The sequence below is a fragment of the Vespa velutina genome, chromosome 10 (genome assembly GCF_912470025.1).
Source record: "Vespa velutina chromosome 10, iVesVel2.1, whole genome shotgun sequence".
Lineage (NCBI taxonomy): Eukaryota > Metazoa > Arthropoda > Insecta > Hymenoptera > Vespidae > Vespa > Vespa velutina.
The window spans coordinates 5,440,450-5,465,555 of record NC_062197.1 but is presented as its reverse complement, the minus strand read 5'-3'; the positions used below and the strand labels follow the sequence as shown (position 1 = coordinate 5,465,555).

Sequence of the window (25,106 nt, the reverse complement as noted above, 5' to 3'; positions counted from 1 at the left end):
TCAAAATACAAAGAATAAAAATGAAATTTCAAATACATTTTTCTCAAAATAATAAATAAAAATACTTGGAAAGCTGTAATCAAAATTTCTCAGAAACTACTAAATCGATTGATTTAACATTTTCAGAATATTATTAATGTTAAATTGAAAAGTTTCTCTAGTGTCTTTTTTTTTTAAACAAGGACGAAAGGACGATTTTACCCTGGAAAGCAATACATAAAATATAAAAGTTCTATTTTTTTATAGGAATAAAATTTTAAAGATTCAATTCACGGGTACTATATTTTACTAGAATACAACTGTTTCATTATTTTCGATTAAAATATTACTATGTTAATTTTGGTATTATGTTCTATTAAACGAGGAAATATTTTTTCTAATAAATAATATAGGTTTAAAAAAAAATATAATCAAAGAGTTTTTTTTTCCCAAAAGTTATGTACATCAAAATTTAAAAAGTGGCTTATTATCCTTGTTAATATAATCTTTCCATTTCAAACCAATTTCTAGGATTTTCTTATCTCTCAATATATTCTATTAATATCTCTTAAATATACATAACATATAAACATTGGTTAGAACTATCGAAGTGTAACGAAATAAAAAATATATATTTTATTGAAAATATTTTGTTAAAGATATAGGTTTAAAAAAAAAAATGATAAATAAGAAAAAGTTTTTGTGCTGTACATCTTCCAAATAATTCTTATTATTTACAAGAAAAAAAGTTATCATCCTTCTAAGTACCATTAAGTCAATATGTAATAAAATTATTTGGGGAAGAAGGGAGAGCGCTGGAGATATTTTTTCTTTATTTAAAATATTACGAATAAAATCTTTCATTATGATCTTGTCGCGATTTGGAACAATGTGCACGTCGCTCGGTAAATTCGGCTAATCTAATCGATGATATTGCAGAGCTAGCCGGAGCCTATAAATAAAAATATTTTCAGCGTGTTAATGAAATGAATATTTTTTATCACAAGATAATTTATTACCTTAAACCAAGGTGATGTTAAAGTAGCTTCAGCGGTAGCTCTTTCTTCGCCATGTAAGCATAATAATCTTCCAAGAAGATCTTTTGCATCATTAGATATGGCTTCAAAATATTCATTGGGAAAACAGAAATCGCATTTTAATATATTAGCAGTCGTTTCTTCTACAGAATCATCTAGAAATGGCGATACACCGCTAAAACGTAAAATGTAATAACTCTATTTTGTCCTCGTTAAAAATTGCAATCGATAAGCACAGATCGATATAAAAAGCATTGTGATTTAATTGAAAATATCAATTAATATATCACCTTAAAAGCACATAAATGAAAACACCTGCAGCCCACATATCCGTACAAGTTCCCGTAGGTTTACCAAGTACCAATTCTGGTGCTGCGAATTCCAAATCGGCAGGCGGTACGACTTCGTCGACTGGGCCCCTTACTGCTTCGCCAAGATCTATTAATTTAACTATACCGCTATCCTGATCTACCAGTACGTTTTCAGGTTTTAAATCTAAATGCGCTGTGTTACGTCTATGTAACCATTGAAGAGCTGACAACAATTGACTCGCATACTTAATAGCCATTCCTTCCGTATAATCCGATTTTTTACTAAGGTAAACAAAGAGCGTCGGACCTCTAACTCTAGTAAAATCAAAAAGCCAAATGTAACGGGTGTTAAAATTAAACATTTAAAGGAATTATATTTCTAAGTATAACTTACAATTCTAAAACAATCGTGTCAATTCCTGGACGTGGAGCATTTTCAAATAGGGCAAAGGCTCTAATGATGTTACCATGATGACTAGACGCTAACAAATCATACTCGGCTCGAGTTAGGGAACGTGGTTGCTTGTGTCGTGGAGTTTGTTTCAATGCCACTTCTTGACCCGTTCCTTTATCTCTAGCACGTCTTACAGTTGCAAATCTACCTTTTCCTAATTCATCTAGTTCTAAATATCTTCCAATAAACTGTTCGGTTTCCCAATTTAAATTATCTTCGAAACCAGTCAACGTTACTTCCGCGGAAGATGAAGTAATGTTTCCATTTTTTCCAACAACACGAAAACTATAAGATGCACCAGGTGGTAATTCCAATGTCATTGGTGGATGTTTTACGTCCGTTGCCATCAGAACCCAAGTTTGAGAAGGTGCTGTTCTACCTTCTATACTATATGAATCAACACTAGAATATTCCCAATCTATTTCGATTTTTGTCGAACCAACAACTCGCGCCCATGTACTACCACTTACGCCTAAAAACAATTATTTGAAAATAATCGCTTACTCTATTACGTTATATTTTATTTAATAATTGTTAACAACAGTTAGACGAATTTTTGATGCATACCTGTGATGAAAAGGGAAATCTCTGTCCAACAAGAACCGGTGTCATGTTCAACATAACATCGATATATTCCCGAATCCGAATGACGACATCTTACAATTTCTAAATACAAAAAAGCAGCGGTCTGTTCAAGTCGATAACGATCGCCTTCTCTAATAATTCGATTATCCTTCTCATCTTCCTTCTTCCATGTAACGGTTGCTGCCTCGACATTAATAATTTCTACTGAAAGTCTAACGTCTTCGCCAGCGGTTGCCTTTATCAGACTTGTACTTGCTAGGAGTGTAGGTGCTCCCTTTTTTTCTAGAGATCTTTCTTGTGGCTGTACGATATCCTTATTAGAATCTATTTTGCTCGGACGGAAGGACCACGCTCTGCTTATAGATAAATTTGGAACAAGACTAGCTGGTATCCAAAGTTCTTCTTTCTCATTATGATGTGAAACCACTAATCCAGGGCCATCCAAACGAGAAACGACGAGTTCGTCACCGGCACGTAGTTTTCCCCAGTCGGCTGCCAATCTTACTCGTGCACCCGGAACGACCTAAACAATAAAACTGTTTAATTACTGTTTTTCCATTTCATTCTTTTTATAGATTGTACATTGTTATAAAATTTAATGAAATTTCTCATGCAAACAAATTACCAATACAATAGCGCATTCAATGCTTTATCATGCTCACCAAAAGTTATAGAAGTATAAAAGTAGTTATCTGGATGATGCAGTGGTAGCAGATAGTACAGTAGTAGTTAGTAGCAATAGAATAATAATAGCAGTAGTAACGACACAGTTGCAGCGACCAGTGATGATGAAGAGAATGTGATGATTATGGTCGTGACGATTTTAATAACGGTAATAGTAGCTGTAGCTGATGCCGTAGAAATTGGCATAGCAGTAACAGTAGTAAAAAGAAAGAGAGAGAGAAAAATAGAGAGAGAGAGAGAGAGAGAGAGAGAGAGAGAGAGAGAGAGAGAGAGAGAGAGAGAAACAATAATAGTGTAGTAAATTTGGTGATGGTGGTAGTAGTAGTAATCGTAGTAGTTGTAGTATATAGTAACAGTAGTAGCAAAAATAATGGTAGTAGATCTGATGATTTTGAATAGTAATACAGTAGTATTATAATTATTATTTTGTTAATAGTCTGTACATTTATGGCAATAATATTAATAACAAAGACTCAAGGATACTGTAATACTATCAAAACCGTCGCTTTATATCCTATATTTTCAGGCTAACGTGGCTAACTTTAGGTAGGCTAACGTGTTAGTTGTTGGAGAATATTCTTTTTTTGCTTCTCGACCTCACGGTGTTACACTTTTAACCGATCGAAAGTTATAACGTGCGTGCACTTAGCAAAAGACAACAACACAACAACTAATAGTGACCCGATCGTACGCTTTTTCTGATAATGTCTCGCTCGGTCTATTTCTCTAACAATAAAAGATCGAGGATTTGTGGATGCGACGACAGAAGGTAATGCAGTACATAGCAGTTAGCGACAGACATCAAGAAGGAGAAGAGCCCCTTTGCTGCAATCAAGAATACTAATTATAGAATGCGAATTATCCAGCTAGCATTATCAATATGAAAATCGGTAAATCGTTAAGAAATATCTCACCGGTATCGAATTAGTACGAACTGGGGATCGTGCGCGCAGAGTATTCCTGAATCCATCGAGGAAGTTAAGCCTACTCTTTGTTGGACTCGGCGTTCGTGGTAATTCGCAATCTAAACCACCGTATTGAGTCCTTTGAATCGGTCGAGTTATCTTCTGTTGAGGAATACTCTTTTCTTTGTTCATCATTCCGGGGGATGCTGTCGAAAACGTCGGGGCTACTGATATGGTCTCTCGAACCACAGGCTCCGTTGATGGAACTCGGCTATATGTCAGCAAATTATAAATGAAAACAAAACACAGTACTACGCGTCAAGGTTCGTCTTAACTAGTATTATACTTTCTTTTTTTAAATACTAGCAGGTCAATTGTCATTGCATCATTTGGATCATCATTGCATCTGATTTAATCGATCAGGAAGTAAGTTCGTTAAAAACATCAAATATGAGCCGAACGAGTCTTGACGTGAATTTGGTGCGATATCAACAGGAAGAAGGAAGAAAAATTTGTTAACAATAACAAGAAATAATAATATCGAATAAAATAAAATTTCTAATTGACCTCATTTTACATTCAAAGAATAAGTCTGTGTGTATGTGTGAACGTGTTTGTGAAATTAAACAATTAGCATCAATGGAAATAGAAATGGAAACTTAAACGTTCTTTAAGAAAAGAAAGAGCGTTTAACATTTCCTTTTTAAAGAATACAAATCTCAACGATCATATCGAAAAGATGTGATCGTACGTACAACGACATTAAATTCTTTTGTAGGTAATCAAAGGAAAAACAGATAATAGGATTGTTTCAAGAAGATACAAAAAAATGTCGTGGAACATAGAAAGGAGAAAAAGAAACGACAGTCATAAATAAAGGAGTCCGACATTATCTCTCGCAGTACTGTGTTCACTGAAAATCATAATAAAACAAGCCGTTAGTCGCATGCACGGGTACATTAGGTAGGCGTGAGAAAGAAGGACGCATTGTAATCACAGTCTTCGTATTTTACAGTTTATTCTAAACAATATTTACGTTTCGCGAGTTGATTATAGCCCTGTTTTTTTGATGCTTTTCGAGAATTAATACGTACTATGTACAGTGTACTCGTCACCAGATACCTCATAATGGCATTTATAAACGTTATTAAAATTATTATAAATATATTGTACATTCTCGATAATTATATCATTAAATAGCGTGGCACACACCCGAGGCGTGGAATTGTACATCGTATGCCGTACGCGATGTACGCATTTTCGTATACGTAAGTATACAATACTTACATACGTAAACGCACGCGCGCGGGCATTTTCACGCACGCACATCCCCAGACACCACCCACACACGCGCGTACGCACGCATTATGTATATGCACATTGGAACGGATTAACGCTCGTTTACAGGCCTTGGAAGCGAGAGGTGGCTGTGGAAGAGTAATACAACGATCCATAGAGCTTGAGAGAAGAAAGGGAGAGGGGAGCAAAAGACCAAAATGTGACCCATTTGGAAATGGAGAAGTACTTTGACATTCGGCATAACCGATTCTAATTTATCTAGAAGTCTAAACTTCGTTTTTGAATTTTACTCGATTCAAAGTATAAGTTCTTCCTTTACGGTATTCTTAAAATATGTATGTCTCTTTTCGATCTCGACACGTTCGTTTTTCATATTTTTCATATTTTTCACTTTTTTTCTTTTTTTCTTCTTTTTCTTGTGCTTTCTTTTAGATGGAGTTTAATTAGGACAAGTTATTACGTTAATACAAAGTCGAATTTCACTTTATAATTCGTCGACAGCGTATATTCCTTACATAGATCGTTTTTCGGTCGAAGGTATGTATGTATGTAATACGTAAAGGTTTTGTATAGTTATTCGTGCTGCTACGGGGATGATGGAATATTTGGAAAATACAAGTATTGAAAAAGAATAACGAAGTATATCTCTATTTCGAGTGATGACGGAATAAATAATGACAATACATATCGTTATAAGAAGAAGAATAACGATGATAATAACGATGATGATTCCGATGAGTGACGATGATATGTGTTAACAGGAACAACAACGATAACAACAACAACAACAACAAGAATGGCAACAACGAAGAAAAGATCCTTGAATAATCGAAGGAACGTCGATCATGTGCTAGGGTGTAGTGACTAAAGAATCCAAGGGAAAAGGACGAGGGTGATGATTTAGGTGACGACTACGGTTATCTAGCTTACAGCGCTTGTATCTCTTTTTTTATATAAAATATACAAAAATATGTCGGAACGAATATTCACAGGTCGAGTGTTAAGAGAGTCAGTGTAATTCAGTGTTAAATTAGAGACGCTTACAGTGGATCTTTGGTAAGTTCCTTTTGGTAGGCAATCGGTGACTGTATCGCCTTGAGAAAGTCACGTTGTGTTTGTAGGATATCAGTGATCGTATCTACCCATTCCTGTCTGCGAGGTCCATTTTCTTCTATTACGCTGCAATAAAATCCTAGACCGGGCTTTCGAGGATCCGTAGATCGAATCACAAATTTGTCCGGATCGTCGTACGAATCCTCGAGACTCATTTTGTTTACCTGCACGAAAACATACCGGCGAATACATATATTTCTCTTATTATCTTTTTTTTTCTTTTTCTTTTTTCTTTTTTCTTTTTTTTTACGATATTCATACACATCGTTCGCGATCAAATTTTAATACTTGGATTGCATGAATTCAAGTAAACTTATTTTCCACTAAATGTATTCGAACGAATTTTGTTTCAAATTTTTATCTTCGTAAATTCGTTTTCACATTGTCAAACCGACTTATATAAAGTTTATAATAACCATAATTCGTAGTCTCTTGCGATAAATCGCATATATGTTGCTATGAAAAATATGAAAAAATTACCTGTATATGAGCTTTATATATGTAGGCTGGGTTGGTGAATTGAGTCTTCTTACCAACGGCTTCGCTGAAGATAATATTTTGCTCGAAAAGAAAAACGTGCCACTCTTTTCCTCTCGTTGGCACGGTCGATATTTCTGACACTAACAAAGGCCCATGTAGCAGAAGTTTACCCTGTGCTGTTATTTTACCCTTCAAACGAAATGAATAAGAGAGGATAAAATACTAAAACTTTCTGATATGTAATATATCTTTCGAGAATATATTATAAACATGAATGGTAATGTTATGTAAACACTTGGAAAAAAAAACCTAGCAGATAATTAATTTATCATTCGAAATTGATTTTATATTTCTAACTTACATCAAAACCTTGCAATCTTCCCACGTCCATCATGTCATTAGCCGCTTTTGGTATAACTCGCATAACATAAACCGCTGCTCTGAGTCCTTCGATTTCCGATAATCTCTGAGTACGTTCGGTTAAACGCAGTGCCTCACGAAGGAGCAGTTGATACTTTGTAATCCTTTGCACAGGTTTTATCAACAAATCACAAAGCTGCAGACGATGTCCAAGTTTCTGTCTCAATTCCTATTAATATTTCGGAATATAATTATATATTTCATTACCATAAAGTATCGAGATACATTAACGCATAAAAAAATGCATTGATGACACGTTTTTGTTGCATTCAGAAAAGATGGAACAAATAATTATAATTACCTCGAAGTAAGTGTATATATATTCGGACACGATGTATTCAGAAACGGGTTTATTTTGACAATAAACGACGTACATGTGTAACTTCCTCTCATATCTTTTAAAGAGAGGACCGAGTTCTTCCGGGCATTTTATGCAATTCTCCAAAGCTTTCAAAAAAAAGCTAAGAACACAAGAGATTATTTCGTTAGCATATTGGCTCGCAAGTCGTAACATTTTCACTTGCTGATATACGTAAAAAAAAAAAAAAATAATAAATAAATAAGAGAAAAAAGGGAAAACGAAATGAGTCAGGGCAGGTAATGTTATACTCACTCTCTATGCCATTCGTAGATCGCTTCTATGTTACCAAATACCATTTTGTCTTTTCCGGCTCGAAGATCCTCAGGAAGTGGAATGTCGCTCTCTGGATCTCGCATTAACATCATATATCCTTCGACAATTTGTTTGAGATCATTGACATAATCTCTTTCTGTATCGACTAATTCGCGAATAACAAATTGTCTTTTGGTTAAAGCCGCAGTTTCAGGATCGGATTCTTCAGAAACAAGCGATGGACTTGTCGCACGAGCATAATTATTCTCGCCATCGCTCGAACCTCTACCACCTCCTGCTGTTGTTCTTTCCGTTCGCATCAGACTATGTCTCTCTTGATTCTCGGTATGTTGTTCCTACGATCAACATGCTTGGTCAAAACTTTGATAAAAAATAATAAAACAAGATGATGGAACGCACGAAACTTACCATTCTTTCCTTTACGATTTGCTCGATTTCTGCTAAATCCGCTGTTGTGGCTCCGTCGAGTATTTTACTGGAACACTCGGATGTCTAAAAAGATAAGAATAATAAGAATGTGTAATATGGAAATAACGAGGCTAGCTATACTCACTCTTTTTCCAGGTAATTCGTCGGGTATCGTTGAACCAGGGGGTCCATTACCGGAAGCGACTAAAATAGGCTCGGTAATCGGTTTCATCGGTGGCGGTAATTCCAAGTCATCTTCACCATCCTCGGTGCCATTTTGTTCGTGAAAGACGTTACCTTCACCGTCGTCGTAGGTCGCAGATATCGTTTCAGAAGTTTCAACGTGTTCTTCCTCTTCTTCCTCTTCCTCCTCTTCCTCTCTTTCAATCTCCTCGGCTCCCGTCAAAGGTTCAAACTCCGAGACAATCCTCACGTTTCCAGCAGAAACAGTAACGGTACGTTTTTGTTCAACAGTTGCTCCTGATGGTAGCTTGAAACGTTTGTCCGAGCTACTCTTTTTCAATGATCCAATGTTTTTGCTGCTTGGTGTTACTGTTGCAACCGTTGTCGTATTTTTCACTACTGCCGTTGTCGTCGGCGTTGTCGTTGTCGTCGTTCCCGTTGTAGTAGCAGTAATAGAAGAAATAGCAGTCGTCGTTGTCGTCGTCGTCGTCGCTGTCGTCACCGTTGTTAAAGACGTCGATGCTAGCGGAATGCCACTGTTAACGGTGGCGGCAGCAGCCGTTGACGCGGCTGACGACGACGTTGAAACGACCTTATCGACCTTGCCTTGGCTGAGCTTACGCAGCGGAGGTGGTAACCACTTTCTCCTACGACACACCAACGAACTCTTCGTATTACCCAGCACGTTAACAAAATTTCGCGATGATACCCGAGAGTTTCACGACGATATCATTTACTTTCTTAAAGAGTTACGCATCGGGAGACATAATTTGAGAACGCGACAAACGATAGAAAGAGAAACGCAACGTACTGGCAGGCAGCGAACGCGTTTCTCCTACCACATCATCTTCATTTTATTGCTATTAATAAACGCGGACACAGTTGTGCCTGTCGTGTCGCCAGTGAAAACAATAAGAGCGGGGATAGGCGATAAAGAGAATTGCCACTATGCCCAATGCTGTTTGACTCGGCCACTCATTATGCACGTTGATCAATTGCTAATAACCAAGCGTGCGCTTTCCATTAGTAATTAGGTTAAGTACTTTCGACTCGTTATGATTTTATATTACCGTATCAGACTTATAGAGTTTATGATTATTATGCATCTTATTTACATATATATGTACACTGCCGTAAACAAATATAGATATATAACATATTTTGTAATATTTTATAGACTCATTGTTATTAATTTAAATGTCTATTATGTATAAAATAATGTACACGTTGATGTGTACAAAATTTATACATAAATTAAATTTCGAGCATTTTGATGCAGAATAAATTCCATTTTTTTTTTTTTTATTTTTAAAAGAAATAATGTATGTTAATATTTTTATGCTTAATCGTCTTAACGTTTCATTGTCATGCCCTTTATAACATTATTACGTTGACCATATTATTTCTGCGCATATAACAATTTATTGTTAATAAAAATATTATCAAAGACTAATAATTTATATGAACCTACAAAGAAACGTAACCTTTTCGCATTACACTATACGTAAAAGATATAGATGAATTTAATCATTCGACACATTTGCACGTGATCGTATCTTCCTACGAATATTATACGAATTCGTCATTAATCAGAAACGTATTATAAACGCGTTACAAAGCTACTCACCCACTGAAACCGCGTCTTTTATTTCCAGGTGAACTGGTACTAGCCGAGCTCCCATCGCTTCCAACAATTTCTAAAAACAATACGAATACAGAGATCGTTTTAATCATTTGCGATAACGATAGCGATAACAGTAATAAATCAGAAATTAATCGGACGATACTCTTTTATACGCAATTTTACAATATAATTTTACTATAATCTTATTTACTATAATTTTATCTTATTTAAAAATAAAGTGTAATTTTGCCATATGCAGAAAATTCGATTTTTATCGATCCTTTAGTTTCATTGATATTATTACGTAACTCTCTTTTGCAAAGCGAGTACGAATAAAATTGATCGACTTTGGATTACACATCATTGTATGTATCATCGCTAGAATGTTATAAACGATTATTATCTCTACTATCCAAACGGGGATAATAAAATGGGTGAATCGAAAGTGGTAAGCATAGCTGCCTCTTATATCGAGGTATACTTCTATGATATCGGGCCGACGTTGCTCTCTTATTTTTAGATGCAGCACACAGGCTTGAGAGAAAGCTTGCGTGACTCTTCCATCCTATCTGGCTTCTCAACTTCTCAAGGAAAAAGTTTGTCGTGTTTTCGAAGCATCCTCATCGTACTTTGCCCTCACTCATTTTTCTTCGATCCATTCTTCCCTCTTCCTTTCTCATTGTCGGTTCGCATCGTCCATCGTCCCTCTGCCAGTTTGACAGTTTGATACACGAAGAAAAAAATGAGAGTAACGGATACTTTCTTGTTTGATCATGAATTGCCATAGGTCGTGTCGAATGATCGACAGTTAGTTTGACCGTGACGCTGGCCCCAGGCTGCCACAAGTGGTCAAGGACATTCGTGTTCCGTGCGTCGTATTGATCGAGCGCTCGGGTCTTCTAGTATACGTACAAGTACGGATCTCGTCATCTGCCTCTTTCAACTGTTATCAACCATAGCCTATTCCCTTGTTCTCTTTTAGTCGTTGAAAATTCAAACGTAAACTCAATTGTGTCGTTAACAACGCAATTATCGAAAAGCAATTCCTGAAAGAAAAAAAAAAAAAAAAAAAAAAAATAAATAAAAAAAAGAAAAAAACTTACCCAATTCTTCGCTCGACGGTGTTAAAGTTGAAGCTGGGGATGATGCCGTTGTACCAACAACCATAGTCGCAAGTTGTTGTTGTCCGATAACCGATTGATTTAGTTGCTGTTGTTGAAGCAACGTTTGCTGTTGACTGGGTGGCTTTCTCGATGGTGAGGTTTTACATGAATTACTTGGTGGTTGTTTCAAAGCGCTCGTAGGTACAAGACCTTCTGCTGGTGGATCTGTTTGTCCCGGTGCGAGTGGTAAACGTACCAATGTCCATTCACCGGTACCAACGATTCCACTGGCATTTCCATTACCGCTACCATTTTCTAAGACTTCCACTTGCTGGCCCTTCGTCACCGTCAGTTCTCTAGATCCTGGTGTTGCTAGATGATCCGCAACGACCCAAGTCATTTCGGCAACACCAGTCTATGAATGAAAATTGAAAGAAAAAAATAGCAACTTTTCTTTCTAATTTATTTTCTCATATTTTTCTATTCGTGATTCACTCCACAGAAGGAAGGAAAGAACGAAGTATTTTAACGTGGGAACGTAAGCAAACGAACGTATCAGGGTACCGGATTTTATGAGCGAAGAGTAAAAAAGAAAAAAGAGAGAGAGAAAGAGAAAAAGAGAGGAAGAGAGAGAGAGGAAGAGAGAGAGAGAGAAAGAGAGAGAGAGAGAAAGAGAGAGAGAGAGAGAGAGAGAGAGAGAGAGAGAGAGAGAGAGAGTACACGCTATACGCAGATACAAACTTGGAACCGACATCATCGAGAAATCGTCTTTGAATTTACGGACCGTTGAAGCGTCTAATGTGGTACGTTCGCTGAAATAGGTTCGATCGGTCCGTGTAATCGTTTGGATGATATTTACAAGAGTGCTTCATTTTTAGAGTACGAGGAGTCAATTACTCGAAACAAGAAAACTTAGAATAGATCTCGATTATAGGTGTGTGTCAATAAAAAAAAATTTTCTACAATTAGAAAGATAAATGAACGATGCAAGAATGGCTACATAATTTTAATTAGGGAACTAATATTTATGATTCATTGGAATATCAACATTCCGTTTCATTTTCGTATTTTTAAGAAAAAGAAAAAAAAAAAACGAACATGTTTTAATCTGGACTGTCCTCAGTTTGACTCTCTCTCTCTCTCTCTCTCTCTCTTTCTCTTTCTCTTTTTTTATTTCTCAATCTCTCTCTCTCTTTTTTTATTTCTCAATCTCTCTCTCTCTCGTATTCACGCATTCCATGACAAAAATAGAATATTCCACGCGCCAAAATCCGTATTAGTTCGAACCCATACGGACATGTACGAAAAGTCCAAAGGATCGAGTACAGGTAAACATTCATACGATTGACAAAAATTTCTAATTTAATAGGACGAAATATATTTAGGTAATGTCATGCTCGCCAAGAACTCTTAATTTTTAAGTCTCACGATTAAACGGATATAATTTCTAATATCTAATACGTCAGATGGCGTACGAACATATATCATAAATGTAATAATTCGTACCGTTAGCGAGCGATTCCATGAAAGAGTTTTCTTTATCGCTCTTTTCGCGGTCTACGAGCGATTATAAGTTGTGATTATTACATTTAACCTAAGTCTATATTAGGATATGATTCGCGTAAGCACAACGTGGTACTCAAGGGCAACAGTTCGCAAGAATTGGTTGCAAAAAATTGCTCGTGAATTGGCACATAAAAAAAAGCTGATAGATAATGCAGGCTAACATCAATGATATTTAGCGAGTTCGTTAAGTAAAAGAGAGACGATGGTGAAAAATAAATTTAAATATCGAAGTTGTGTTCGTTTAAAAGAAAATAAATTATGGCGTATTAGATGGCTAGAGATAAATTCGGGAAGGTCCAATAGTGAAAACATTGATTACACTTGGATGCGCTTAACCGTGCGCTCACGCGCACGATCGAGATGCCACAGACGGGATGGTGAGTTAAAGGACAAAGGACAAAAAGAAAAAGAAAAAGGGGAAAAAACAACGAAAAAGAGAGAGAGAGAGAGAGAGAGAGAGAGAAGAGAAAGAGAGAGAGAAAGAGGAAGGGTGAATAGAGAAAAAGTTAGAGAAAAAGTGAGAGAAAGAGAGAGGGGGATGGAGAAAAAGAGAGAGAGAAAGAAAGAGAAAGAGAGAGAATACCTGAGAAAGAGAGGGTTGGCGGCGCAAAAGCCGAGCTTGAAAAGAGCCCGGGGTGTCGATGGTGTGCTGCCTGGCGAGGGTCGCGTGAGGTGGTGTAACCGAGGTCTGTCTAAACCACGGTAAAGAAATTTTTCTGCGTGCCTTTTGGGCGATCGTTGCCGGTTTTCCGGCCGGTGACGTCATAACGATATTTCCTTACGACTTACTGTCGTTAAAACGCGATGATTCGTACACGAAATTCGATGAAGGGTTCGCAAAGAGAAAAATAGTATGACGAAGGTAGGATACATCGGCGCAAACAGCCGACAGCCATTTTCGAGTGGATCTTTTTTCTCTTTTTTATTTTTATTTTTTTTTTTTTTTTTTTTTTTTTTCACGCGAGATATGTTCTACCGTTCGAAAGAAAACGCGTGTGACGAGAAAAGACGAGAAAAGACGAGACGAGAAAAGACGTGACGTGACGTGACGTGACGTGATATGATGTGACAAGAGACGAGAGACAAGAGAAAAACAGAGAGAATAGTATATATAAGGTAGGACAGGACGGGAGACGGGACGCGACGCTCCAAACGAGTCCGTCCGGGCCGACAGTCGCGCCCGTACTAATCGCACCCTTCCTAGAATCGAGTATCAACGCCGTGAGCGCCTCTCCAAATGTCTCGGTAGGTGGAATGGGCTTATCGAGAGGAAGAAGGGAGGGATGCTCGATAACGCCTTTCATCGATGTTTTCTCCTCGAGGAAATTCTCAGTGCGCAGTCACGGCCTAACCGGGGCAGCTGATTTTAATGTCTCGTCCTCGACTGCAGGATATCGTACGATTAAGTAAATTAAATCCTACTGCATTGCGTACAAGAAGACCCTTGAAAATCAATTTCAGGAAGAGGAAGATTGCTGACAATCATTAATTTTTTTTCTTTTTCTTTTTCTTTCTCGTCTCAAAATTTATATTATTTTTCGTTTAAAAAAAATATCTTTATTCTTTAAAATATATCATTTTTCGCTATATTATTTATCAAGATACGCGCACATCATTTTACGTGATGCGATTAAACTATTATATAAACGATCGTTTCACGAGCTAAAGTAACATCTTGTTTCATCTTGTCACGATGTAAGAAATAAATGTACGCTAAAATGATCAATTTCCGCTTTCTACGACATAAAATACGATAGTTACCTTGTCTGAATCCGTTGTATTCGTCGAACCAAATGAAGCCAATGAGTTCCTATCCAAATTTTCCACACTGTCATTCAAAGATGCACATTCCTCCAGATCTCTACTCGATCGTTGGCTCGAACTCTTCTTGGCAGGACTCTTCGGCATGCTCAAGCTGAAGTACGTTTCTTGTATTACTTCGCGCAATCTCTTGACCCATAATTGCTTCGCCTCCATGGAATTCGCTCTTAAAACCACACGAGTGTCGCCAGTCGGTGCTCTTCCAGTCCATACGGCAAACTTACATTCGTCTCCTTCGATGTGCTCGGTGACACCCAATTCAGAAGTCATTAAGCGACTTTTGTAAATGTATTTTACCTGAACAATCATGAAAAACATATGGTTAACATAAAACTTACGTTACAGAGAGTATCTACAATTATTTCTTCAAATATACAAACCTTTCCAGCTGAATCTTTGACTTCTTTACTAAATAATAAATATAATTCAAAAAGAAATATATGACGATCTCTGCCTTTTCTTATCAGCTGCTTTGGATCCCATACCGTAAATGAATCTTGTAATACTACATCTCCAAGAGTATCTATCCTGACATCACAACCCTCTAATAGGCTTAAATGTAAGGCATCGTTTGCTTTTTTAGGCACATTCAACATCACTTCCAATCCATCTTTAATTTCACCTTGTCCTTCTTGACAGCAAGCCTGTATTCAAAAATATTAATATTATAAAACATTTGTATTTACGAGATAAGTAATAAAAGATATCTTTAAATAATATTTATGTACTTGAAGATCCTTAAGCAAAAGCTGATATTTTGTGATCCTTTGCACTGGTTTTATGAGGTACGCAGCGATTGGGTGTTCAACTTTTTGTTTTCTTTGTAATTCTTCAAACCATGTACCCCCATGCGTAACTAATAATTGATTACTTTCTGGCTTATTTTTACAATAAGTCACGTACATATCAAATTTCGGAGCCTACAAACAATAATGTATTATTTTATAAACAATGAGCAAAATAATTTATTAGATTATTCCTTAATTTTGCTAAATAACATCATGTTATTTACCCAAGTCACGAAACAGTGTCCAACGTCTTCGGGCATGGTTTCATATTTTTCCAACTCACGAAGGAATATATTGCTATGAAATTGATGTATCTCTTCCATATTGGAAAAGATTATAGATTCTCGACCTTGCAATCCTGTTGGTACGTTTCCTTTTCCATTACGCGTTTCTTCTAAGAAACAACGAATACAAGTTTCCAAATCTTTAACATATGTACGTTCGGTTTGCAACAATTCAGCCATAATGAACCTAAATTAAAATAAAGAAAATATATTTACAAAAATATAGATAAATATAATTTTTTCTTAATCTTAATACGAAGCATACTCTTTTCGCCTAGCCGATCTTCGCTTTTCTTCATTCAATTCTTTTAAATCTTTTCCCTTAATTTTTTCCTCCAATAAAGGATCAGAATTACGGTCTATGGCTAAATCTTTATGGCCATCGTCGGATTGTATACCCAAATCATCTTCAATTTGTGTCTTATAGCAATTCATTCGCATGCTAAAATCTTTATAACGTTGATCCACCTCTGCCACTGATTGTTTAATAACAGCAGCATGAGCATGTCCTTTTTCAACTAAATTATCCGCTAGCTGAATCAGCAATTTTACTCTTTCCCTCGTTTCCTAATAAACGTAAACAGTAATTATATCAAAGCAAACGTACGTTTATGTATGTTATGTTATTATCACTATATTTTACAATGAAACGATATAAAGGCTATTAATGTATTAACATTAGCTTTTTCTTTTTAAAAATATTTTACCTTTGCTGCACCTTTAAATTCATTATGTTCTTGTAACAATTGCTCGTTCTCTATACGATTCTTTCCCACATTTGTGTGCGTTGCAAGATACAATTCACCGGTCTCCCTTATCCATTCAATTGCTTGTTTTGCACTACGCTCAAAAAGAACATATTGATGACATTGATCTAAACGTTTCTTTCGTTGAGTCCAATATTCGAGTACTTTATTTTCTTTACTTAACAATTCTTCTAAGATATCTATGAACATGATGACATGAAAAATAAACATGTGTTAAAGCAATTACAATTGAATTTATTCCAAATTAAGACACTAACTTTTTACTTTGTTCTCTGACCCAACACTATTTGCTTGATAATTGTAAAACTGTAGACTGCGATTAGTGTACTTTAGGAATGTTTCGGCAGTTCTTCGCACCAAAGTACATGCTTTTAAAAATGCTTCCTTTTGTTCCTGATGTTTAGCTACAAGAGTAGGTACTTGGCCGCCTTTTTCCCCACCAGAACACCAATCTTCGTCTCTTTTATATTCACGCTCTAAACTATCGAGAACCGATCGAACTTGTTCCGCTGTTTTATAAAAATTTATACTCGCGGTTACTAATTTATGCCTCTCTTCTGCACAAGTTACCAACTGTTGCCATCTTTTAGTGACATCTTCAGCTACTTCTCGAATACTTTTCGGATCATAATGATTTGCGCTTACTAATGCATCAGCTCTATGTTTTACCTACAAAGACACGATATATATTATAATAAATATTCATAATTATGTCATAATAATGTATTAACAAAGAATTGATATAAAAAGATAAAACACAATTCGTAATTACCTGTACAGCAGAAGTATGCGTTTTCTCTATAGCGACTTGAAACTGTTCGTGTTCTAATCGCAGTTGTTCGGCATCTTGTAAATTTTCGGGAACCCTTAAAGAAGCTAAAAGCATAGCTTCTCCATTCCTAATCCAATTGGCTACATGCGTAGCATCCGTTTGCAATTGTACCAATTGCGCAGCTTGTTCAAGTCGAACTCTTCGCATTTCTGCAAGATCTTCTGCGTCCATCTCTCTTTCATTTAAAAATTCAAGAAGCACTTGAACTCTTGCTGTAGCGCTATGTTGACCGTCTGCCATGATACAAACTCCGGCTTGTTCTAAGACCTACGATAATTACAAAAAAAAAAAAAAAAAAAAAAAAAAAAAAAAAAAAAAAAAAAAAAAAAAAAAAAAAAAAAAAAATAGAATTTGGAAAAAAAAAAAGATCTTTTATAGATTATTCTATATGGATAATTTCTAATAAATAAAAACAATGTCAATAGAATTTTTTACCTGTGCAAGTTCTTGACCTTGTTGTAACACTTGAAATGTAGTATTTTGCATATGAGCAACACCGTCATTGTGTACACGTAATAGCTGTTCAGGTGAACCTTCGCGCGGTGATCCTTGTAAGTCTTGTGCCCACATTTCAAGTTGACCACTGGCTTCTAACGCATCTCTTTCGAAAACACGCAATCGTAAACACAACTCTAACCTTAATTTTCTTGTTGCCCACAATTCTTCCAATTCTTGCCGTAAGCCAGCCAATCTATCAAGAGCACTCTCTACAGCAGATATCTGAAATATTTTTACATTCATAACATGAAATAAAATTCATTATGTGATTTAAAAAACTCTAACATTTTGAACAATTTTCAAGTTTGAAATATATTCATTGATTAATACATACAGAGCCTGTAGTATCGGGTGCATCTGTTGATTCTCGAAGTTCTTGAAGCAATGCTTCACCTTGCGCAATAGTTGAAGCGCAAGCTTCAAGACAAGACGCTCTATGTTGTGCACACTGATCGAGTAATCTTTCCGCTGTTTCTAAATTCTCTGCAACTTCCTCTTGCTGCAACTCTTGTCGTAACTCATCCACCCAACCGCTTAGCTATGATGTGTGCAGAACAAATTTACATTAATTAATTGGCAAATAATATCACTTAACGTATACACTAAACAATCATAACACATACGCGCGCGTGTGTGTGTGTATGTATATATATATATATTATACCTCTTTTTCATGAGTATAAAACACTACTGCCAGATCTAATCTTCGACGTCGTTGTTCGACTCTCGCGGCAAATCTACTAACATGAGATTCTAATTCTTGTGCCACTGCGTATATTTCATCGGCAGCACATTCTCCTGTATGTGCTAATTCCTCTGCTGCAGTAAGTAATTTCGTTGCGTTTGTATAAGTATTCTGTAAAAACATGTATACAAATAATAAACACGACGTAAGTTTTGTTCCAGATTAATGGGGACTTTATCTATGTAAAATAGTACACATTACCTGTGCAACATTCTCAAAGTGTTCGTGACTCTTTTGATATACTCTTGCTTTTTGAAGATTTCGTCCTACACCTGTATTTTTACGGATAAAAACTTCTCCGTGATTGGTTAGCCAATCAAGAACTTGTTTTACATCTTCTTGAAATAATCTGTAAATTATAAAAAAAAAAAAAAAAAAAAAAAAAAAAAAAAAAAAAAAAAAAATTAAATAAATAAATTAAATAAATGAAACTATTTCAACACTGCATAACAAATAAATTATGCGATGTTCTTTAATAAAAAGTAAGAAATTTATAAATACCTCAAAGCAAGACGTTGATGTAATTTAACTTTGCGTGCATGCCAGCGAGCTTCCAATGTTCTATGATGACCTAAAATTTGATGAATAACCGCTAACACATGAGATGCACCCTCACTGTAATCTGCAGCTGGATTTCCACTCATACCACCATGACTTTCTGCATTATGTCCATCTTGGCTCTATGCATAAAAATAACATACAAATTTCGTATATAATGCGTAAAATTAATTAAAGCCAAAAAATATATTAATATGTATGCCATGTAATTATTACACTTGTCATTCATAAGCAAATACTTGCAGATATAAATTAATGTTAACTAATTACAAGATCTATTTATAAAGGTAAATATTATTTATCCTTAATATTTTCATATAAAAAAATATAAGAACAGATAAAATGACAAGTAATATACAAATAGATATTAATATTCAGTTAATTTCTAAGTTATGGTTGAGACTTTAAGACTGACAGTTAAAGAGTATTTGCTTATATTACATGCTTCATTACGAAGTTACAATAATGAAGTTATAATAATGAAGTTACATAATTTCTTTATCAATTGCATGCACAAGCAATTATGGAAAACTAATTGTAGAAAATGACGAAGAGTCTGTTATAAATTATGCATGAATATATGGACAAAAATATACAATTTTTTAATGCAATAAAGAAAATTAGATTAATCAAATTATATATTTTCCCAAACACTAAGTGACATACATGTTTGCGGATGGTGTGGTCTATTCCCTGTGGTTGGTTACAGACTTGCACAAGATGATCCAGTTGATAAAGAAGCTTCTTACTGGTACTATGCACCTAAACAACAGTATTTTACGAATTCATTCCAATATTACGCGCCTTTCACCGATTATACGAAATTCAACTTTGTTTCATGATAAAAGCTTCCATCCTAACAAGTCCATAATAACAAGTGTTTAGTCCAACCTATGTTAATTATTGCATAAGATTTAGACAAGGCTGTTGGTTTTAACCGCACCCAAATACCAAGCAAGAATATTCACCGACTAGAAATAATGAAAAAAATTGTTTCGTACATAATTAGTGTAAAATGTATCCAAACGATGGACTGTACTTCTGCTATGACATACTTGCAGCATGGAGCCTAGTCCACTCAAAAGAGCCTGATATGCATTGTAAACCTGTCGAATATTAGATTTGTATACAAATTTTTATTTTACGATTTTAATGTTTACTCATTATTTTATAACGATACAATTAATAAGATACTATCTTTTTTATTCAATTACGTTGCAAATATACTATTAGCCCTTTTAAATGAAATATCATTTAATTTTCCTAATGTTTATCTCTATTTTATATTTATTTATTGCTCCTAACATACCTTTAATAATTGTATTAATTTGTGGAAGGAAACTTTCTAGTAAAGCAAAAATAAAAAATAAAATAGCTTTAGATATTATAAATTAAATATTTTACCTCTGTATATGCTTGACACATTGCTTCATAAAGAGTTTGATGTTGTCTTATGTGAGATTCGAGAACAGGAATTTCATTAGGCAGATTGCTAGCATCACAAGCTTGACTCCAACCAACAACACTATCGACATATTGCTCTGCTTTGTGATGAAACACTACACTTAGGCCAAGAACAGCAGTACGCTCATCTAGACCAGCCGCAAATTCCTTCCAAGCTCTATCCAATCGACTCGCAACGGCTCGTACATGACCCGCTGCATAATGTTGTGTCTCTAATAATCTAGCAGCCATTGTAAGGGTTTTATTAATATTCACATAAACATTCATTGAACTCATAGTAAAATGTTTATGTTCTTCTTGCAAATTTTTTGCAAGTTGATAAGAACGTCCAATTTCCACATAATTAGCAAGAAATCCTTCTCTATTATGACAAATCCAGTCAAACATTTTTTCACAATCCTGCTCAAACAAGCGCAATTGAAAGCATTGATCTAATTTCATTTTTTTTATGTGCCACAATTGCAAGAGATGTTGTTGGGCTGCATGAACAGAGTCTAAATGCTGTATAACTAATGTCGCTAATGCCTGACCATCTGAATCTGTTCCACCTGCAGCACCACTTTCAATACTTCCTCCCTCGCCACCTGGCGTTGACATGCCTAAACAAGGTAATTATTTGTTAAATAATACAATCATAAAAAGCAATATATTAGAGTGTGAAATGTATATTACTGTCGAATTTTTGGAGTAAACGCTGAGCAACAACTTCAATTTCTTCTACAGGAATTTTCAAAATTTTCTTTTTCATCTCATTATGGAGGTCAATGCCATGTTTAGCACCTCCAACGTCATCAGCAAAATCATTACGACTAAGGTCCTCTTGTAAATCGTCCAACCTATCTAAAAGATCAGCAGCTTGCCAAGTGAAGTCTTCTACAGCTAATCTTGTTTGGATCCATTGAGCATGATCATACTCTAATGAACCATCCAAATCAGATGTCAGTTGAGATGGATCTATAACTTTTGTGAGAGATTCTAAACTAATTGTATTGATCTGAAATTAATAAAAAAAATTAATTTAATGAATTTCTTATATTAAAATATTGGTTTATTTATAATTTTAATATGATTTAAATAGCTTAAGTGCATAAAACAAGTGCATATAAAAATTTACACAAAATTGGATATTTACTTTATACAAGTTTCGAAATGTGTAATTTGTGTACTTAATGCTTGTAACAAAGCATGCAATATTACACTTTCTCTACATCAGTACATGTAATGCTCAAATTAAAAATAGATATAATATCAAAGATAAAATTCAAAAAATTTAATACAAATAATAGAAAATTTTGTTTTTTCCTTATTTACCTCAAAGTTATACTTTTTCTGTTTAGCCAATGATGTCCTTTGTTTTTGCCAAAAATTCTCTGGCTTTATGATGAATGCAACATAGACCGATTGATGAAAGTATTCATGTAATACCTTAAATGGTAATAAAAAAAAGAAACAAAAGAAATTAGTTCATTTGATACTTTTACGTTTAAGCAACATTGTGCATTTTCATGTATATATATAAAAAAATATTTTAGTGTTCAAATATTACATCGTAAAATTTATTAATCAATATGAAATATTTACTAATATAAATTTAATATCCAACATTGGAAAAGACTGTATATTATTATATTTTAGATAAATTTTATACAAAATATACTTAATTGAATAAAAATATTATTTCTCAGAAGAGAATACTACCAATTTGATACTATATATTTTCTTGCGAATGTATTGTTTAACTGTTTGCGGAATTTTTAACTATAAATTAAAATCTAAATGTCATAACAAAACCTTTAAAATTGTTTTCACAGAATCCCAAGTAGCACCACGCATATCCACTATCACAGTAAATCCTAAATCTCTGGTTTCATCATCAGGAATGGCTAAAAGATATTGCAACAAACGACGATAGTCTTCTGGTTTTGCACGTTCTCTTCTAGGAGTAGTTGGAAAAACAATAACTGGACCTCCTCTACGATCTCGTCCACCTGGTAGTATAGCCAAACGTTCTTGAAGTAAGGGTAGGACATCTGCTGCCCTTGTGCCATCCATTGTGTTAAGTGTGTATATAGTTTGCTTATGATCTATCTAAAAAATTACATTGAATGTGATAACGAATATTTCATAAACTAAAAACATAAAATAAACATATAATGTTATATGATATAACTATATATCGTAATAATAAATAATTTTGTTATAATGACAATGTTCAATTTCAAAAGTTTTAGTAAACTTATATTTTCCGAAGTTAATGCATTAATACAATGTGACGATCATAAATGAAAATATCGTAGGCGATATATTAGAGGTAGAAATTTAACATCTAAAATCTAATAGAGATCGGTCACTTTTTCAGAAAAATAAATGTTCGCATTAGATATATTCTAAAGAGTTATTTGGAACGTTAAATCGTAGAAAAGTTATGCGTAAAGAAATCTCATACACGTGTCTTATATCGTGTTTTAAAAACACAGATACAACAATAAACAGTGTCTAAAATAATGATGAATTAATCTAGAGTTGAAGAAAAAGAAATTAGAAATTCAATCTAAATTAATTACATCTATGTTCACTTTCAAGATAAGTTTCTTGGGTCGTCAAACGAATTCTACAGAGCAGCGGCCATATCGCGTTAGACTTGCTACGTATCATACAGCTTTATGTGTACGAGAGAGAGAGAGAGAGAGAGAGAGAGAGAGAGAGAGAGAGAGAGAGAGAGAGAGAGAGAGAGAGAAAGAGAGAGAGAGAGAGAGCGAGCGCGCGCGCGCGCACGTTTGTGTGTATGTACATGTCTCTTTCTTTTTCTCTCTTTTACTGACCGTTGCACCGATTTGCAACAATACCGTTGTTCGTCAAACGCGTCAATCGTCATCTTAATGTGATGATCACATAGGTTAGATATTATAATGAAGGAAAACTCACTCACCTATCTAATTCTCAGTCAAAGATTCGCAGGATAAAATTTTCTTTCTTTCTTCGGTGAAGTACCTGCATTCCATCGAAGAAAAATCTTATGGCTTCTACACATATTTATAGCGAATCATTAGCTTTCATACGGAATCATATTTATTTGACCACATCGATAATGCACCAATGCTCAACCGTGCCATCTTTAATTTATATTATCAAGCTTGGTCCTTAATCCTACTTTATTTCATACGATAATCCACGCGATTTCTAAATTACACTCAGTTCGCTCTTCTGTATTGACGCCTTGCAGGCGGCAGCACGATCTTTAAATTTTTATAGAATACAAAATCCATGAATATCGAAGATTATAATTTAGGCAACTCTAATTGATAAAGCAAATATACACTTCTATTCTTTCACTATACTTCGGTCACAGATTAACCCAGTAATGACACTCGCGTAAGGCGTCTTTAATGTCGCGATATTGAAAATTTCTGACCTTGAAAAGGTCCACCATATTCCTTGAAATATACATATTATAGCATATATATTAATGTTCGCATGCGCGTACGTCTGTAACTACTACATTTGTTGTGTATATTTATACACGATTGCAAAAATGTAATATAGAAGAGAAAGCAATATAACGTATACAGTGGTAACAACGAAGGTTCTTTTGTTATCGCTTATGAGTGAAAAAAAATAATAAGCCAAACATGGATTGGTTCTTTGTTTTCTACATCATAACCAATAACAAAGCCCATCTTTCCTTATACGACCAATTGTAAGGTCGAAAAGTAGAGAGAAATGATCGTTCAATTCTTAGTAGAATACTTGCATCGAATGAACTATGGCCAATAGAATGACGATTCTTAAGTGCTTCAATTTTACGAATTGAATTTTATTATATTACTTTTTCATTCATTTATTTTAATATAGAAAATCTAATATAACTTTTTCAACGAATTAAACGATAATTAAGTTTAATTTGGTGTAACAATCAAACGAAATATCGAGATAATATTACGATTTGGATAATGTTATCGCAAACGTAAAATGATGTTTATAATGACTTATATGTAGATGCAATAAAATTTAATCATTCATTTTTGTTACAATATTTTACGTTAAAATTTCATGAAACATAAAATGACAATAAATGGTTAAAAATTAAGATGCAGCGATTTTTTTGTATCTATCGATATAAATTATTAAATACGAAAAGAGAAATGATATAAGTGTAAATCTGTTGTATTAATTTGTCAAAAGTGATTTCAAGGATAAGACGGGAAATAAAAGATAGATATAAATGAATATTATGTAATTATTATTTAAAAATCGTCAAATTTATCAATGTGAAAATAAAGAAAGTTTATACTTGTATAACGTTCAATAAAAGATATTAATAATTATCTTAAAAATTGCAATACAATTTTAGGATCGCATCACGTTTTTTTCTTTTAGCAAGACAGATTTTTTTTTACGAAAATAGTCAATGCAGGAGTACACAGTAATTGGAGTTAAAAAACTCACAAACAGTACAAGTTTCGCCATCTAGTTTGAAAAGATACAACTGAACTACTAAAAATTTCACATTTTGATACTCCTAACGCCATCTAGCGTATCAGATTGGGTACTGATTGTAGATTTC

At 34.6% G+C, this 25,106-nt stretch overlaps 1 protein-coding gene across 7 annotated transcripts; it reads right to left on the bottom strand.

Moving 5' to 3' along the window:
- Positions 1 to 795: 795 nt before the first annotated feature.
- LOC124952663 (triple functional domain protein) lies at positions 796 to 24,069 on the bottom strand. Of its 7 annotated transcripts, none has more exons than XM_047502848.1 (35): positions 23,472 to 24,050; positions 22,334 to 22,630; positions 21,854 to 21,967; positions 21,215 to 21,536; positions 20,483 to 21,141; positions 20,080 to 20,184; positions 19,745 to 19,840; positions 19,022 to 19,200; positions 18,722 to 18,869; positions 18,440 to 18,631; positions 18,110 to 18,313; positions 17,713 to 17,997; positions 17,218 to 17,544; positions 16,703 to 17,114; positions 16,386 to 16,624; positions 15,944 to 16,245; positions 15,619 to 15,865; positions 15,335 to 15,526; positions 14,987 to 15,250; positions 14,547 to 14,903; positions 11,220 to 11,634; positions 10,120 to 10,189; positions 8,455 to 9,139; positions 8,310 to 8,393; positions 7,881 to 8,236; positions 7,569 to 7,728; positions 7,209 to 7,436; positions 6,848 to 7,036; positions 6,299 to 6,531; positions 3,965 to 4,226; positions 2,349 to 2,889; positions 1,722 to 2,253; positions 1,307 to 1,642; positions 999 to 1,191; positions 796 to 931 (listed from the first exon to the last, which is right to left on the bottom strand). In XM_047502848.1, the coding sequence occupies exons 2-35, from the start codon at positions 22,592 to 22,594 to the stop codon at positions 824 to 826; spliced, it is 9,297 nt and encodes a 3,098-aa protein (XP_047358804.1). In that variant the 5' UTR covers positions 22,595 to 22,630; positions 23,472 to 24,050; the 3' UTR covers positions 796 to 823. The 7 variants fall into 7 exon arrangements, 6 of the variants coding, with proteins under 6 accessions (XP_047358804.1, XP_047358805.1, XP_047358806.1 ...); XM_047502849.1 differs by lacking the exon at positions 23,472 to 24,050 and adding an exon at positions 23,107 to 23,196; XM_047502850.1 differs by lacking the exon at positions 19,745 to 19,840.
- Between the last annotated feature and the right edge of the window lie 1,037 nt (positions 24,070 to 25,106).